The sequence below is a fragment of the Habropoda laboriosa genome, unplaced genomic scaffold, assembly GCF_001263275.1.
Source record: "Habropoda laboriosa isolate 0110345459 unplaced genomic scaffold, ASM126327v1 scaffold223, whole genome shotgun sequence".
Lineage (NCBI taxonomy): Eukaryota > Metazoa > Arthropoda > Insecta > Hymenoptera > Apidae > Habropoda > Habropoda laboriosa.
In genome coordinates, this window is record NW_017100362.1 from 619,441 (window position 1) to 636,665 (window position 17,225).

A 17,225-nucleotide genomic window follows, 5' to 3' on the forward strand; every position below is an offset into this window, starting at 1 on the left:
AAGAGGAATGCGTCGGAAATGAGTGGGATACAGTGATTGCGAGCGAGTTGCAAAGCGTTATCGCAGGAACAGATACAGAGTGTGAAATATTAATTTAATGAATCCATGTGACATATTAGTGCACGTTAACTATTCGTGTAACTTCTATTTTTTCAATTTTATTACGAGATATAAGTGGAAATAATCACATTAGTAGAGTTTCTGTATCTCTCGCAGATATTGGTACTATATCAGCGTGTGCCCTGTCTAAACATTGCGAGAGCGTCAATGGTGGGGGCAACTGTGGTGGAGCGAACCGACAACGAAACGTATTCAAGTGTCAATCACCGATTTTGTTGAAATTTAAGTATAATGTAGTTCTCATAAAAATATTTGACACGTATTTTTTTTTTATCGGCAACCGTCCATGTTAAAGGGTTGAGAACCACCCCTAAAGTTGAGGCTGCGAAAGCTATTTCGACGAATATCTCGGATACTACTAGAGATAGAGTAATTGCATAAGTTGATGAAATTAGTACTTTTTAACAATGAATTCGATGGTGCAAACTATTTTGCAAAAAATCCATTTGTTTGCGTAATATAGTTAAAAATAGTATATTTTTGATCATTTTTTTCAGCTAAATGTTAATACATTTTCTTGAATATTTGTTTATTTGGAATTTCGATAAAAAACGTTAGTATACTTGAAATGGTACAGTGTAATCGGTAATGAGTCTGGCAGCTGCCTGCCTTCTGTTTGTCACAGATTCGAATCCTGTTGCAAGAATTTTTCAGTGATATTTTTTTTTATGTTTTTATAGTTTTTTTAAATATATACATAGTCTACTATTTTTGACTAAACTTTTAGTATTTAAATATTGGAAATAATTTTATCTTTTTAAACACGTAAATATGTGGTAGCTCAGAAAATAGCTGATTTTATTGTCAGACACTCATTTCTGTTTTTAAACAAATGCTGAAAAAGAAATCAATATAAATTGTTCAATAATGGTGTTTCTCAAAGAAGTGATTAAAGCGTAAATTATTTTTTGCACCGTGAACATTTTACGGCAACATCGTCATAGTTCAGCATTTGGAAATTACAAGCATTTAGCTGGAAAAATGATCCAAAATATGCTATTTTTTAATATATTATGTAAAGAAATAGATTTTTTCCAAAATAGTTTATACCATCGAATTTGTCGTTAAAAGACACTAATTTCGTCAATTTACGTGATTAGTCTAGCTGTAGTAGTTTGTCAGATATTCGTCGAAATAGCTTTCATAGCCTCAACTGTGCGGGTGGTTTTCATCCCTTCAACATGGATGCTTGGCGATAAAAAAAAAATACGTATCAAATATTTTTATGGGAACTACATTATACTTAAATTTCAACAAAATCGGTGGTTTACACTTCGATATGTTTCCTTGTGAGTTAACTTTTGCCCCCCCCGTAACATCCCTACAGTAGCGATGTACACTCTCGTTCATTAGTATTGAGACACTTAACGAATATGAAGCAAACCTAAAGTTATTCCAAAATTCTTTTAAATTCTGTATTTTCAAAATTTTCTTAGGTTGAACTTGCAAAATTTTCTTAAGAATTTGCTTAATGTCAGAATTATTCTGGAATTGGGCAACTCATTTTTTCAATTCTACTTTTTATCTCCCTAAATGTTCGAATTATTTTTTTTTTCAGTATTTGAATTTTTTTTAGTACGGACAGGATTTTCGTTTTTCGAGAATATTATAAAACACTTAAAAATTTACTATTTCCGAAAATCGCAAAGTTGCAAACGATGTTAGGAGAAGTAACTATCGAAGCCGAAATTTTAAGTTATTTCAAGAAAAACGAAAGTGAATATTTCGAATCTTTTAACAATAATTATGCCAATTTTTCATTGAGATGTACTTTCTTTACGAACATAACGGGTGTCCTAGCACTTATGAACAGCAGTGTATGTACTTACGTCACGTTGCGCCAAGATCGTTACTCGAATCTCGTGGCTCGTGATGATCGACCAACACGTGATCTCGTGCACGAGAAAAGAAAAAATGGAGTCGGTGACGTGGATTTCGTAACGTGGTTTCGTTAGAATCACACATTTCCCCTTATCGAACGTGAATTATCGCTGATGCTCGATTTGGAAGCAGTCGGAATCGTCTTCTCAATGCGTCCGTTTAAAGCACCCGAACGACCTACTCTGCTCCACCTTTCGTCACATGCTCGTTTGTTTCTTATTGACACAGCTGAGATAGAGATTCTCAATTTGACTAGTCTTGCGGTTCTTCGAATATCAGGGACGAGAAAATCTGAATTTTTTATTGGCGAGGATATAGAGATTCTCAATTTGACTAGTCTTGCGGTTCTTCGAATATCAGGGACGAGAAAATCTGAATTTCGATTAAAATTCATACTTGTTATCGTTGTTTCAATAATTATCGGTAGATTTATAGATTTTCACGTGTCTCTTTACTCCTCCACTGTTTGCCTTCACCTTTCCCACGATCACATCTGTGTCGCGTAAAATCGTGATTTCACGAATTTCACCGTCAATTTTATCGCGTATTCTTTTTTTTTTTTTAAGTAGGCTATCGACTCGTGTCTTTAGAAGTGCAGAGGATCGTGAACGTGTCACGCGAGCTCTAATCGAAAGAATCTATGGAACGCGGTATTTGAAACGATTCCATGAAATGTTTTTGGAAAGCTTCCCATTGGATCGAACTGTAAATTCGAGTTTCTGACAGATAACAGTACGCCCGAAGGGACTGGTTTCGTAGTTTCTGTGAAAGTAATGGAATGTGAAAGATAAGAATCCATTGGAATGATTGATATAGTAATGGTTGGGATTAAGTTTCGTAAACCAGTAGACGAAACAACGTGTTCGAAGACGTATCAGAACAATGGAACGTTGATAGTACTTGGTCGAGCCTGTTAGAAACGAGTTTTATCTGGTAGATTTTCGAAAAATCGACGAGAAGCTTGCTCCCCTTATCTCCCTATCGCTACTTATAGAGCAATGATCTAGCAGTAAGTTGTTTAACTTGCGATTAGGCCAGCTGAACGTAGGAAAACCTAAGAATAGCAGGAATTTGTACAATTATACGACTTCCTGCGAATATTCGCGGAATTTCTTCTAATATTAGTAAAATAATGCAGCAATCGTATTCGTATCGGTATCACATTAGAGATTTCCTCACAGCGTTACTAAACAGCGCTTAGAAATCACATAACGAAGTAAACTTCGTGACAATACGAGGCTCTTCTAGAATTATCTATGGAATTCGAGTAACGTAATCTTGCTCGAAATCACTGATTAACTATGAATCTCGAATTCTGATACTAAATTATTCGACGTTCGTTTCGAGCCACCGCATATACCTTCTTCGTGGAATTGTGAAAACGTGACAACTGAACGAATTAGATATTTTCCAGCAAAGCATCGTCAATTGTGAGATTTAATATTGTACGATTTCCAAAAATTTCGAAAGTTCGTCGCATCTCGCGTAAAAACGACAAGAGGCTGAAACTCTCAAATTGGTGCAATTATTCGTTAAGTTTGATCGTTTAACAGCGAATGTCGCGCGCTAGATTCCGCGCGATTTCAAATTCCCGTGCAATGATTGATCACTTCGAGGAATACAATGGAAAATGAGTAAAATGGCGGTGGAGAGAAAAGAGGGAAGCGAGTGGAAGAAGGCGGTTAGTTCCGTGCGCGCGGCGATCGTACGTGATAAGGATCGAGAGGGAATCGTTCGGCGCAGGTAACAATATCCTTGAGACTCGAGAGGCGTCATAGTTAGCGCGCGGTCCGACGCTCTGTTTGCCGTGTAATAGTAACGATGTTTATCGATCCTGTTATCGGTAGTACGCTCGCAAATGCACGGAGCCTCGACGAGTTCGAGGACGAGCCGCGGAGACGTAAATACACGGCGGGGGAAGGACTATGGGGCAGGCCTAATTCCATGGAGAGAGAGGAAAATCCATCGGAACGGCGAGAAAATAAACGAAAAAAGGAAAATGTTGCAAAAATGGAAGAAAATTGTCAATTCTTCTATCAACTTGTTTTCTCTCTCTCTCTTTCTCTTTTTTTTCTCTCTCTTTAATTCCATCAGATTCTGCGAAATTTATTTTGACACACAACCGCGCGTGCAGACTCGTCATCGCGATCATTCTTCTCTTCGACGCGATTATTATCTTCGACATTATCTTTATTGTCGTCGACGATTATTAGATTCCGGTCGGTTCGGTATCTCCGTTGTTTCGTGCTGATCTTCTCAGGGTTCTGTTTTGGCCCCTCTTAGGCAAAGAATAATTCAAAAAAAAGGTCTGGCATATTGTTGAAGGGTCGTGATAAGATTGCTGAACATCGTCGAACGTTCTAGCCCGTCGACTTTGGAGCACTGGCTGATAGACGAAGTCCTGTTTACCGTGTTTAAAGTGGAGAGGGTCAGGTTTTTGGACGACGCAGAGGAATAAATTGGGCGGCAAATGGAAAATGTAGCGGGGTGTGATTTATGCGACAGGCCGGAGCTTTCAAGGTATTGCAAAGGGTGGCTGCTAGTTCAATTATTCTAAGTGGTGCATTCAGTTTTCGGGACAGACGCGGGGAACGTAATTTCGAATTACTTAACACAGTTTGGAATGTCAATTTCACTGAAATTCGTACACGGAGTTCATTTGTAACATCTATGCGAAAGAGAAAAGTGAAACAAATTGAAAAATTGATCGTTTAGTCGTTCTATTGGTAACATCGTGCTGCGTGTTGCACGAGAGTGTCGTTATTGGCTGCTTCGTAATTTCAGCCAAATCGATAAAATATCTCTTCGATCTATGAAAAATTACAGACACCTAGAAGAATGAATAAAACACACCTCTCCTTCGATCAAAAGAAAAATCACGCAAGATTGCAAATTACTACACATTATCTCGTAACTTGCTTCACATTCGAACGAAACGAAATTCCTCGCATTTTTACTATTTCCAGCCTCACCTATTCGCATCCACCCTTCGCGATTCGCCAAAATTTCCCTCGGAGCGAAAGGAAAAAAAGAAAGGAAAAGCCAGAAGGTACATACAGCACAAAAAAAAAAAAGAAGGAAAAATTCCCTTTGCATCGAAACGCGACCCTCGACGCCCCAGACTCACGGATACAAAACTCGTGTCTCGTAATTACGTCGCGGCGGTAATTAAATTCCGCGTACGGCCGCGATTTGTCCGGTGGGTGGTGTGGGGAGGAAACGCGGAATAACGAGGCGGCGCGAGGCGACGACGAGCTTTGAAAACGGCGAAGAGATCGTCGGGGAACCCGTGCGGGTCGTTGACATCGTCCCGTGATTTTCCTCGACGATCACATAGATCCACCTTACACGTGTGTGCACGTGGCCATTACGTCGACCCGCGCCCACCCCCTATTGGCGGCATGGCGGGGTGAGCCCCCTCGCCACCAGTTGCATGTGCGATTGCAACTTCACCCCCACGCAATTATCCCATCCAGTAGTCGAGCTGTTCTATAGATAGACCGATATATCGCTCTCTCTCTCCCTCTCTTTCTCCCTGTCCGTCTTTGTCTTTCTCCTCTCCTATCTATCCTTGCCTCTCTCGTTTACTTCTCTATCTCCCCTCTCTCTCTCTCTCTCTCTGTTTATTCTTGTCTTTCTCACTCGTTTCTCTATCTCGTCTCTTTCTCTCTCCACGTTGTCCATCTATCCTTATCTCTCTTTCTCTCGTTTACTTCTCTATCTCCTCTCTCTCTCTCTGTTTATTCTTGTCTCTCTCACTCGTTTCTCTATCTCGTCTCTTTCTCTCTCCACGTTGTCCATCTATCCTTATCTCTCTCGTTCGCTTCTATTTCTCTCTCTCTCTCTCTCGATAGATGCGCATGTTGTTCGTTTCTTGATACGTATGTACTTCTCATCGGTTCCCTCGTTCGTTTTGCCGTGCTGTTTCTCGCCGTCGAGCACATTTTTCCGTGTTTATCTACGCGCCGGAGGTTGTTCCTCGCGCAAGCTGTATCGCGGATACACTTTATTTGCGAGGATAATTGCTGTGCTCGCGCTTATTTTGAATTGCTCACGGTTATATCGAGAGAGGCTCTCTGTGAACTTACATTTTATGGGATTTGAGAATTCTTCTTTTTTTTATTATTGATGAATTTTTTTTTTTTTTTGGAGTATGTTGTACCTAGCGATGGCAATTTTGCGTGGTTTTTTGGAGATATTTTTAAGTTGAAGGATGCATTAGAGAGTGCTCGAGAAGAGTGTTGGAGTAGATGTTCACGGAAATAGGAGCGTCGGATACCTTGAAACGCAAGGTAGAATTTTATCAGCGGAAATAGATTCAGTGACAATCATCTGAGACCTGTGGACGAAGCGTGGAGTACTCGTTACTCTGCGATAGCCTAACCACGTTCTATCGTTGCATACGAAACTATCTCATTACTATTCTTAATAATCCTTCATAATTCAAATTAAAAAAACAAAAAATCCTTCTGAAATAACAGTAACACTGTCTATTTGCTATTTCTACTTCAGTTCATTCAAACCGTACATTTAAAGCAAATGTCAATCTTCAACTCCTATGTTGAAATTACGTCCACTGAAAATAATTTGAACAAACGGATCATTTCACTCGAAGCTTCTGTAATATAACTCGTAACTTGACTAGAAGCATCAAACATTCTAAAATTGAGAAACCTTCACCGGTCACCGGAAAAGTCAAAGGTTCCCTCTTCAGAATTCGAAGCAATAATAATTTCGCTCAAACCTTGTACAATCTAACTCGTGACTTTACCAAAACTACTAATTATTTAAAAAGTTGAGCATCGTTCTAGAGTAAAAATTCTAACAAAAATTAATGAATTAAAATTAATCGAAGTCTGAATAAAAATAATCTCAACGAACGGACCGTTTCGTCCAAATCATGTAAACTTGTAATTTGATCGAAACCAGGAAACGTTGAAAAATGTTGGTAGGAGAGCAAGCATAGTAGTGAAAGATCCGTCGAAAACAAAACCGTCGATAGAAAAGGGGGAAAAAAATATCAAAATCAATCCCTGATAGGCGTATTGTTCGTTCCATTTGTTGATCGCCGGCGGGGCCGGTTAATCGTCGCGAGATAAACCCGTCTTTTTACCCTGGCCACGAAGAGAGAGGAGCGTGCAATCATCGATCTCCGCCGGACTTTGTACGGTTCGATGTCTGCTGGCCGCCGCGTGTATATCGCCCCGTTGCGGAAAAATGAAAATCACGAGCAGTCCGCGCCTCTCTGCATCGCGGCTAAAAACTGCTCGTCGAGCTCGCAAGCCTCCTCTTTGCTTCGCGTTCCTCCGCGTTCGCGTTTAAATATACCGCTCGAATTTTCCACTTTTTCCGGCCGCGATGAAACTCACGTCCACGTTGAAAAGTCACGCGATAACGTATAGTTCGTTATCGATCGGCCTCCTCGTTATCCGCCCAGTCCTTTTCGAAAGCTTCAGGCCAGAAATGATGTAACTCACTTTGTGAATCATGATGACGATGACGATGGTCTTTCTGGACGAAGATCACGGTTTATATTGGACCGTAAGTGGCGTCTCGATGACACTTGTGTCGTTGCAATTCTGCTTGGCAGCCTTGAACTTCGTCTCTGGACCGTGTTATTGCACGAATTGAATGATTCCTTCGTTGCAGTGTACTATTTCGCACGGAGTAGAGGTTCTCTCGTTTCCATGGAATTGGGTTAAGCTCGATACGACGGAGGATTCTTGATGCTACAATTTAAAATACAATTTTCTGAAATTCTAAGATTTCGTTTTCAATTCTATAGCGACAACCTCCTATGCTCTGCTAATCCTCAGAAATTCTCTTTCCTTTACCGCCGATCCTCACTATCACTTTCCTCCATCCCTTCAAATCCTTCTTGAGCAACATTCGCTAAGTTTCTCTGACAAACGAACCTTGCAATCTTTTGAATAAATAAAACTATAACAACGCTTTCACACAATAATCGTAGCTTTGATAATTATACTCCTGTTTCCCTTTAAATCACGCCTAAATCTTTCGCCGTTTACTAAAGATTCTCGTGCAAGGGAACAATAGTTACTAAGTCTACAGATCTAATTTTTTAACAGAACAATTATATCTCTAGCCACACCATTCTGTTCTTAGATCGTTCCATTCCTTATCGCTGTATATTAATAAAACACTTCTCGTTTAGGTAACAATGCAGGAGGAAGATCGTCAGCGGTGATAGGATCGGTTCAAAGGAGCACCGTCACGTCGAGCAACCGCGCGCACTCCGCCTCAAGGAGGATCAGTCATCAGCAACGCCAGCAACAGCAGCAACAGCAGCCGCAAGCCCAGCAACAGCAGCAACAGCCCAGGATACCCTTGGGATCCTTACGAAGCTCGGATGAGCACGGATCAAGAGCCAGCTCGGCACAGGACGTTTGCGATAACTCGAACGATTCCGGGCTTGGCTTCGAGGAACGCCAGCAACACCTCACGAACGCAAACGTTAGTGGATTACACGTATATTCGCCGTGTGTAGGATATTAACACTTTGCACTTGAAGTTCTCTTTGTGCGATAGGAAATGTTGCAAGTCGGATCTTCTTTGAAATTTTTTGAAACTATTGGACGATTGCAAAAGTTCTCGTGCCCGATTTTCATGGCGAGAACCTTATCGACTTCGGCACAGATGTGCCTTTTAGCGTAATGTTACATTCCTGTTGAATAATTGTTCATTTCATTCTATCTCAGTTTCAAATGAAATCTGCTTTCGCACACACCAATAACACAGAAATAAACATTTTGTTTCGATATTAAACCACTTTACGCTCGTACACGTGCATAACTAATCGTCCAATAAGTGCAATTTTATTTAATTATTTTCTTTAATTTTCCACGTTGCGGTATCCTTTCTATTATGACAGAAAACGTGAGTTACAGTGTTGTGAATAGTGGGAAACTTATTTCTTCACACCTAGGAAGTAATATGAAGTGAAAACAATGAAATTGATCATTTTTGGCGCAACTTGGGAAAGATGAGAACGTTAGGGGATAATGTATTCTCGAGGTTGATTCTTTCAAACAGTTTCATTGCTCAGATCTCTTATACATGGTGAACAATTTATTGAGGTTCATAAATCCGTCTTAATTTATTATTTACCACGTGGTGATTATTCATTGTCGCAGCGTAACAAGCTTGTGAACTCATACTCCGCAAAGTTTAACCGTCTCTTTTTTTCTATTTTTTGATAATAAATTTATTCCGCTACTTTATTTACCATTTGACACGTTCTTGAACGTATATCGGAGTTTTTAACTGTTTTTCCGGTTAGCAAAGACAAAACGAAATTTGGCGGACTCGATTCGCGACGCGTCTAACGCGAGGATTAAGTTCGCAACCTCGAATAATATTTAACGAAATATTACAATTTATTGAAACTTCGTATCGTTACATTTGCAAACGTTGAACTTTTTGATTGTCTATCTTACTGAATTTATTATATCGATAAGGTAAATCAATGGAAGATATTGATCATTCGTCGATACGGCGCGGCCGGATTAAGACGAGAAATTTCATTTGAAATTTTGTACACACGATTCTGCGCACTTTGCTCAACTTTCACCCAAGTGTGAAATTAAAGTAGATTTTACGTATCTAGCATATTTATCCTGTGATTCACTGTTTTTCTAGTCAATTGCCGCGATATAGATATTAGTGTATTCTTGCATACTTCCAAAGATAGCGAGAATCAAGTACAAGATCAGTAATAAAAAATCTCTTTGCGTGTACTGTTAGAGAAAGAAGTGTCTCAGGGGCGGTTTCAAGCTTATTTTATATTGGTAATCTTTTATAATTGAAACACATCGGAGACTGCAAAATTAATCACGAAAGACATAACCTAAAAATGCAAAATGGTAAAACATCCAACAATTACATTATCCTTCTCATTGTCATTAAGCTTATTTTATATTGGTCATCTTTTATAATTGAAACACATCGGAGACTGCAAAATTAATCACGAAAGACATAACCTAAAAATGCAAAATGGTAAAACATCCAACAATTACATTATCCTTCTCATTGTCATTAAGCTTATTTTATATTGGTCATCTTTTATAATTGAAACACATCGGAGACTGCAAAATTAATCACGAAAGACATAACCTAAAAATGCAAAATGGTAAAACATCCAACAATTACAGTATCCTTCTCATTGTCATTAAGCTTATTTTATATTGGTCATCTTTTATAATTGAAACACATCGGAGACTGCAAAATTAATCACAAAAGACATAACCTAAAAATGCAAAATGGTAAAACATCCAACAATTACATTATCCTTCTCATTGTCATTAAGCTTATTTTATATTGGTCATCTTTTATAATTGAAACACATCGGAGACTGCAAAATTAATCACGAAAGACATAACCTAAAAATGCAAAATGGTAAAACATCCAACAATTACATTATCCTTCTCATTGTCATTAAGCTTATTTTATATTGGTCATCTTTTATAATTGAAACACATCGGAGACTGCAAAATTAATCACGAAAGACATAACCTAAAAATGCAAAATGGTAAAACATCCAACAATTACATTATCCTTCTCATTGTCATTAAGCTTATTTTATATTGGTCATCTTTTATAATTGAAACACATCGGAGACTGCAAAATTAATCACGAAAGACATAACCTAAAAATGCAAAATGGTAGAACATCCAACAGTTACACTATCCTTTGTTCCGTCCAATTTCTTTCGAACATTTTCGCACAATTTTCCACATCACTCCAACATAAATGGCGCTAGCCATTTTGTTTATACACCACGGGTTATCAGGAGCGTGACAAAAGGGGCTAGCAGAAGCAGCGAGCTCTGTGTTATCGTCGATTATCATTTGGAAATGGCGTTACACTCGTACCGTTATCTCCGCATGTCGTTCTTCTGTTCAGCGAATTTTCCCGATTTTCACAAACCATGAAATAGAGAAAAAAACCAAACGAGAAATTACAAAATCACCAATTTCACATTCCGTCCAGTGGCGTAACACGGAAGATCTCAATCTGACTCTTCTCGACCCGATATTATTTTTAACCCGTGGGTGTGCAACACGCGTCGAAACCAGTCAACGTCCTGCTAAAAGAAATATTACGGCACTATCGGAAACATGGTACAGCAACAGCGCGGTATCGTCGAAGTGATACTCGAGGAAGGGAATCGCTTTTCTCCTTTTTTTTTTTTTTGCACGCTTCTTTTTCCCTTTCGTATTATCGGCGGTGCACAAACACGCGCGTTTCTCCCCGCGCTGTCGAGGCGCGGGAGAGCTCTCTTCGATTGATATCGATACATGCAACGATAACTTATTCTCAGGCAGCTTGTTGCGTAACAGCACAATATATCGATAACAGCAGCGTGATCCTCAGCCACGTATACGCTACCGTTCCGCTACATACGGTCACTACCGCGACAGATTAAACGTTTTAATAATGCGCTCCTTGCAACGCGACCGCGATGTTATCCCCGTGATAATTGGGTAAATGTTACGGACCGCAGGACCGGTTGATATTGACCAAAAGCGGGCCGGTTTCACTGATACTCGAGCCGAATACACGATGGTTGGCCTGTTTTCAAATTGAAATTATGCTTCGGGAGAATAAAAGCAAGAATTTTGAATTATTTAACTTAATAACATATTCAAAAAGCGGCAGCGAAATTTACGAAACGCTCGCTGCTCTGTTGCTGGCTTTGTTATGATCAGACAGTTCGATTATACTGAAGTGTTTATTATCGGTAATTTTTTCATTTTCTAATCTGTCCACTTCTTAAGAATACGTGTTTTTCTTTTTTTTTTTTTTGTAGAATATTATAAAATAACGTGAGTCACCACGTCTGTTTAATCTTTTCCTGTCATCCATGTTAGAATGACCCACATCGGTGGGTCACGTCGGCAAATAAGAGCGCGGTTGCCCCACCGGTAGGTCGTACCGTCTTGAACGCTTTAAAAATGAGTCACAGAGAGACAAATATTTTTGTCGTTAATACGGTTGCGCAATGTGAATTTTTTCGCAGAAACAAAGGGTAGATATTCGCCAATCGTTGAGAAGCAGAATTTTTTGCACCAACAAGCGGTGCTTATTTCTTTAATCTTTAAATTCGACATGATTCAGAGCAAGAAAAATACATCCGTTATTAAGACAGTTTCATAGTCAACATTTTTTTGTAAAAGCGTTAGCATTACCTCACAGTACCTAGTATACCTGTAATTCATATCTACACTGATATATTCACGGTTATAGTTCAATTATAGTTCATAATTATACTCATAGTTAGACCTTCTATCTTACTGCATATGCTAAATTCATCCTGCACTTGTACTACACTTATAATATTCTTATAGTTACATTTATAGTTAAACTCATAACTCGTAACCATACCTGTACCTAATACCAGTGTACCGATAATTCACATCCATACTCCAAGTTCCTCGTACATTACCTCACAAAACTACACTTCCCCATTCAAAGAACCAAAAACTCCACCCTAAAAAAAAAAAGAAAAAGAAAAGGCACCCTAACAAACCAGCATTATTCTCACCCTCTACCCCATTTCCACCCTGAAACAGACTTTCTAAACGAGGTCTCGGAACATTTCCCAAGAGAGCATCTCCCCGCGGTCGAAGCCCGTGAAGCTTCCCCTCTCGGTTGCGCCACTCGATGGTGCACGTGCAAGCGTGCTCTAATGCGATCACGCGTCTCTGCCACGGGATCGGTGCTCATCGTCGAATCAACGACCACACTGACCGGTCTCTAACGGTAGTTGAACCCAGCTCGATCAGAACGGTCTGATTCGTTCAATTGGCCAGACCAGGGGCCACTGGTTGCACACGCACACACTTAAAACAATCCTCTCTGTTTGGTTGGTTAACAGGCTTGGAACGGCGCCGGTGAGGAGGACTCGAAGAGGAGGAAGATGGACATCAAGCTTGAGTCTGAAGATGCGAATTTCGCCTTTCCAGAGGTCGCGCATGTGACAAGCCCCGAGAGTAAAACTGCTAGCAGGGGCACGTCGAATGGAATTGGGGGATTGGCGACCATTTCCGGAAGTCGAACGGGAAATGGAGGTACAGGAAGGGTGGTCGAGGTCTCGAGGACACGTCCAGGCTTGGGTGTCCTCTCGAAGAGGACACCCACTGCTCAACAGGGTCCCATCACACTTACTTCTCAACTGTGTACGTGTAGAACACGTGTTTGTTCCTATTATTTCCACTTCTTTCGTTTTTTGTTTCTCTCCTTCATTCCTACCAGGCTATCGTTAACCCTCTTTCACACATTATCGGAACGTTCAAACGAAGGCTGGGTTTATCGATCTCTCGTTGAGGAGAGAGCCGCTCCTCTCTAGTTCGTAGACGGGTTTGAAAATTTATTACCGTTGATATTGCGGTTTTTTGGTGGAGATACCAGAGCCAGCGAGGTCTTCGCGAGGTCACGAGGCGGAGATAACGTCGAAGCTCTTCGGTATATAGAAAGATGTTCTTGAAATCTTTTTCAAGAGGAGAATTTACGAGAAGGAATTTTCGAAAGAGGGACAGAGAGAGAGAGAGAGAGAGAGAGAGAGAGAGAGAGAGAGAGATGTGTATACGTGTCGGCAGTCTGTTTATATTGTCGGGCGCGTGTTAATTGTCATTTTTAGTAGAGGCGCGTTTGCGTTGTTAGATAAATTGCGCTCGGTAGTAATTCGCGAGAATTCCTCGAGCAGCTTGTTTGCATCTGGATCTCGGACTGTAAACCGAAGAGAGAGGAGACCGATTTTCTGGCTGATCTTAGAAGATGACGATAACCTTCGGCTCCCACGACTTCTACCCCGGCCATATTGTCGCTGGTTTTCTCTCTTTTTTGTTTGCGCGGCTGGTTCGATTGGCGAGACTAGTTTCGATAAGCCTGTTTCCGGCGAAATTTTTCACCCCTCTCTCTCTCTCTCTCTGATACACGCACACACAGCACACTCCACCACGGTTTTTCTGCCGCGGCGATACGTTATCTACGTTGTTTAGGAACCGTTTAGTCCCGGTTAAAATAAACCATCGATATTCTTTCGTTGATATCAAACAGCGATACGGAATGTAGGTCAAACGAGACTTTATGTAACCGCGTACAACACATATTGTTTCCTCTCCCCGTTTTATTATAATGAGAACTCTGAACGCATTTTCTCCTTGTTGTATACTATTACCTCATCTCCCTAAGCCTGTAAAAGTATAATTAAACCAGTGTTATCCGCGTATGGAGCACGTTACACAATTCCGTTTCTCGAGTTAGCATCAAACATATCGACACGTTTCTACAACGAGCAATCCTCGCTTACTCGATACGCGTTTTTCGCGCGTAAAGCTCTCATAAGCAACAGCCTTTATTTCTGCACGCGCTGATAACGTAAATAGAGAAATGAGAAAATCGACGTACGTTAACCCAATGGTTCTTCTTGTACGATTAACAGGTAGTGCTTCCACAGATGGAAAGGTTCAACTGCAGATTATTTGCCAACCTGAGCAACAGCATAGAGCTCGTTACCAGACAGAGGGCTCCAGAGGGGCGGTGAAGGATCGTACCGGAAATGGATTTCCAATTGTACGCCTGGTTGGTTACGACAAACCTACCACACTTCAAGTTTTCATCGGCACAGACCTTGGTCGCGTCGTACCTCATATGTTCTACCAAGCTTGTCGTGTGAGTGGAAAGAACTCGACGCCATGCATCGAACGTAAAATCGACGGCACCATAGTGATAGAGGTGGATATGGATCCAACGAAGGACATGATGGTTACGTGTGACTGCGTTGGCATCTTGAAAGAGAGAAACGTCGATGTGGAGCATAGATTTCCGCAGGAAGCTGGTGTGCTACAGGGACGTAGCAAGAAGAAGTCCACACGTTGTAGAATGGTGTTTCGTACGACCATAACTCATCCGGATGGTACTACGGAGACTTTGCAAGTTTGCTCTCAACCTATAGTTTGCAGTAAGTGTCGCTAGAGAAATTATAGAAATTATTCGTTGGACAAATATTTGAAAAACGAACCAATCATTTCAGCTCAACCGCCTGGTATACCAGAGATCTGCAAGAAATCACTCACATCCTGTCCCTGCACCGGAGGATTGGAATTATTCATACTTGGGAAGAACTTCCTCAAAGATACTCGCGTAGTGTTTCAATTAGACAACGACGATCTGTCAAGCAGCTTAGAGCCTCACTGGGAATGCGCGGTGGTACCTGACAAGGAGTTCCTTCAGCAAACTCATCTTGTGTGCGTAGTACCACCCTATAGGCGGCAAGATCTAGCGCCTACGGAAACGGTCAACGTGAAATTGTACGCGGTGTCCTCTGGAAAAACGAGCGAACCTCACATGTTCCTCTATACCGCTGCATCCACGCCACCTGAGCCATCAGTCGGCAAGATCGAGCCTATAACACCACCATTAGCAACCACGAATGGCGATGCTACGTTAGCAACGTCTCCTACAGCGGTATCTCTAACTGCAGGTGTACCATCAAACAGTAAGTGACTTTCTTCATCACTGAACAATGTCGCTGTCCAGTTTCCTTAATGTAGTCGTTACGTTTCAGCTCTGATTACACAAACAGCCGCAGGAACGCCGAACTTCTTAGCTACTATGCCTTCTCAACAGCCAGCTTCTCAGACAACAGAAGCCTTGAAGAATGATCCAAGCCCACCGCCAGTCACTGCGTCATCCCAGGTAACGCCAGTGATGATGTGGGCAGCGCAGAGTCCGAATTGTCAAAATTCACCTCCTGACGTGATGATGCCACCGCCAGCATTGGTAGCGAATCCCCTTCTAAACCGTAGATCATCTTCGAACCTTCAGTTAATACTTCCGGATAATTTGAAGACGGAGGTGTTAGACGAGAACAGCGAGAACAGTATGATCAGCGAGAACAGCATGCAAAGTATACCAACGCCTACTGCGAACAGTTCCACGGGTACCAGTCCGTTGCAACAGCTGGTGAACGAGAACTCGAGGGAAACGCCGCAGGCTAACATGATCAGATCGGTGCCAGTCGCGGCTAATAACTCGCCTGTACAGGAGGCAGTGAATCTCCTTGGTGTGGTCGATCTAATGCGGAACCAGCACACTTTGTCGATGGTGTCCACCCACCCAAACACCTTCGGAGGTATGCACGAACCGTCTCAAGTCAAAGTTCTAAGTCCCCATCATATCAACAAAGAAACTAACCCGATGTTGCCGACAGAAGGCAGTCCTAACGGAACTCTTCAAGGCGGCGGTGTCGTTGATCTTCGGATGAAGCATCACCAATCGGAGTTTGGTACATTGTCGAACTTCACCGCAACGCCAAACGGCCAGCTACCTGCACAGAGTGGTCACAGCGTAGAGAAATACTTGAACCACATCGAGTCGAACGTGAAGGAGGTTGAGAGTCAGGAGAACGGCTTCGTGGGCACTATACAGCAACGAGCTTCCATTATCACTACAGGACGTCAACCTCAGCAGGGACAAGCTCCTACTATTTTAGCCTCTCCTCCTCAAGGAGTTAAGTTAGACACTCTAGTTAACACTGCCGCGGAATCTCATCAAATGGTGTCGCCATTGCGCACCGTCAACCCGACTAGTAACGCTATGATGAGCCACGTTTCCGCGGTCCCCGATCACGAAACGATACCCAGTCCCCAACAGAATAGAACTAGCCCGACTATTCCTGTCAAAACGATGCTCCTCGAGGCGTTGATGCCGCCACAGACGGTGCAACCTTTGGCAGGAAACGGTGCCGCGTCCGTTCCATCACCCGCGTCAGTGGTTCCGGAACAGACTAACGGTGACAGTCTATTGACCACCATTAACGCGGCCCTCCTGCCAACGATGCAGGAGCCAGCCGTGACCGCAACCGGTACGTCGAATGCTAGCGTAACTGTAGCATCCCATAACCCGTTACAAGTTACGAACGAGACTATGTCGACAGCGACGGAGCATATTCCGCAGATGCAAGGTCTTATTCAGCAAGATGTTGTAGCGATGCAGCAGGCGCAGCAAGTGGAGCAGGTAGTAGCTCAGGCACAGCAACAGGTCGAGCAGGTTGTCGCTCAGGCGCAGCAGCAGGCTGTCCAGGCTGTCCAACAGGCGCAGCAGCAAGTGGTCCAGCACGTGGTGCAGCACGCTCAAGTTGTCCAGCAGGCTGTGCAACAGGTGCAAGCGGTGCAGCAGGTTCAGGCTGTGCCGGCGGGTCA

At 42.0% G+C, this 17,225-nt stretch overlaps 1 protein-coding gene across 1 annotated transcript in view; it reads left to right on the forward strand.

Moving 5' to 3' along the window:
• LOC108574736 (nuclear factor of activated T-cells 5-like) overlaps positions 1–17,225 on the forward strand; it is a 27,654-nt gene that overhangs the window by 9,165 nt on the left and 1,264 nt on the right. Inside the window, exons 2-6 of the mRNA XM_017937368.1 lie at positions 8,177–8,475; positions 12,899–13,199; positions 14,465–14,983; positions 15,056–15,520; positions 15,590–17,211. Of these exons, the coding sequence (XP_017792857.1) occupies positions 8,177–8,475; positions 12,899–13,199; positions 14,465–14,983; positions 15,056–15,520; positions 15,590–17,211 (3,206 nt within the window). The remainder of the gene's footprint in view (positions 1–8,176; positions 8,476–12,898; positions 13,200–14,464; positions 14,984–15,055; positions 15,521–15,589; positions 17,212–17,225) is intronic.